This window comes from Bison bison, unplaced genomic scaffold (genome assembly GCF_000754665.1).
Source record: "Bison bison bison isolate TAMUID 2011002044 unplaced genomic scaffold, Bison_UMD1.0 scf7180017864080, whole genome shotgun sequence".
Lineage (NCBI taxonomy): Eukaryota > Metazoa > Chordata > Mammalia > Artiodactyla > Bovidae > Bison > Bison bison.
This window is the reverse complement of record NW_011494652.1, coordinates 2,277,608-2,278,578: the sequence shown is the minus strand read 5'-3', so window position 1 is coordinate 2,278,578 and position 971 is coordinate 2,277,608. Positions and strand designations below refer to the sequence as shown.

The following is a 971-nucleotide window of genomic DNA, read 5'->3' as shown; positions in this document are numbered from 1 at the left end:
ACCAGAAACAGGGAGGTGGTGAGAACGTGGGGAAGATGGGCAGTAGCGACTGCCTGGTGGACAAGGAAAGGGACAAGGCCAGGTGACACCTCCTCTCCCAAATGGCCGAGGATGCAGGATACAGATTGTTTTTGTTCAGTCGCTCAGTCATGTCCAACTCTTTGTGACCCCATGGACTGCAGCACGCAGGTCTTCCCCGTCCTTTACTATCTCCTGGAGATTGCTCAAACTCCTGTCCATTGAGTCAGTGATGCCATCCAACCATCTCGTCCTCTGTTGTCCCCTTCTCCTCCAGCCCTTAGTCTTTCCCGGCATCAGTGTCTTTTTCAACTCACTGGAAAAGGATATAGATAAGCGCCCCCAGATCCAAGTGCCAGCCCCCGTGGTCCAAGGCATCCAAGCCTGCTCGGGCCCATCCAGACCCCTGACATCTTGGGGCCCTCCCCAGCCTCTGTTTCCTTATGTCAGGGGTCCCCAACCTCGGAGCCAAGGACTGGTACCTCCTGTCAGATCAGCAGCAGCTGAGATTAGAAATAAAATGCACAATAAATAAAATGCACTTGAATCATCCTGAAACCATCTCCCCCACCTCCAGTCTGGGAAAAAATCGTCCTCCACAAAATCGGTCCCTGGTGCCAAAAAGTCTGGGTACCACTGCTCATGTCACAAATGAAGCAGTGAAGCTTGCCCTCCGTGTGCCCCTGGGGGGAGAGAGCAAAGGAGCTAGCCCATCAACAGAGTGGTCACCGCAGACACATCAGTTCAGGCTTTAAAACAACCTGGAGGGGCCACCCCCAAGCCCGCCTTCCTGGGAGCCTGACCGAAGCTACGCCGTGCGTCCTCCAGGAAAATGAAGAAGTTCATCCGCTATCTGAGGCTGAAGCACCAGAGCCCCTCGGACCACGACGAGCACGTGAAGAAGAAGCAGCGGTACGAGGTGGACTACACGCTGGAGCCCTTCGCGGGCCTCA

The 971-nt window shown here is 55.1% G+C and overlaps 1 protein-coding gene across 1 annotated transcript in view; it reads left to right on the top strand.

Annotated features, from left to right (window-relative positions):
- Positions 1-971, top strand: part of ANO1 (anoctamin 1, calcium activated chloride channel) — a 75,644-nt gene that overhangs the window by 55,175 nt on the left and 19,498 nt on the right. The window contains exon 20 of the mRNA XM_010837815.1: positions 827-971. Within this exon, the coding sequence (XP_010836117.1) occupies positions 827-971 (145 nt within the window). The remainder of the gene's footprint in view (positions 1-826) is intronic.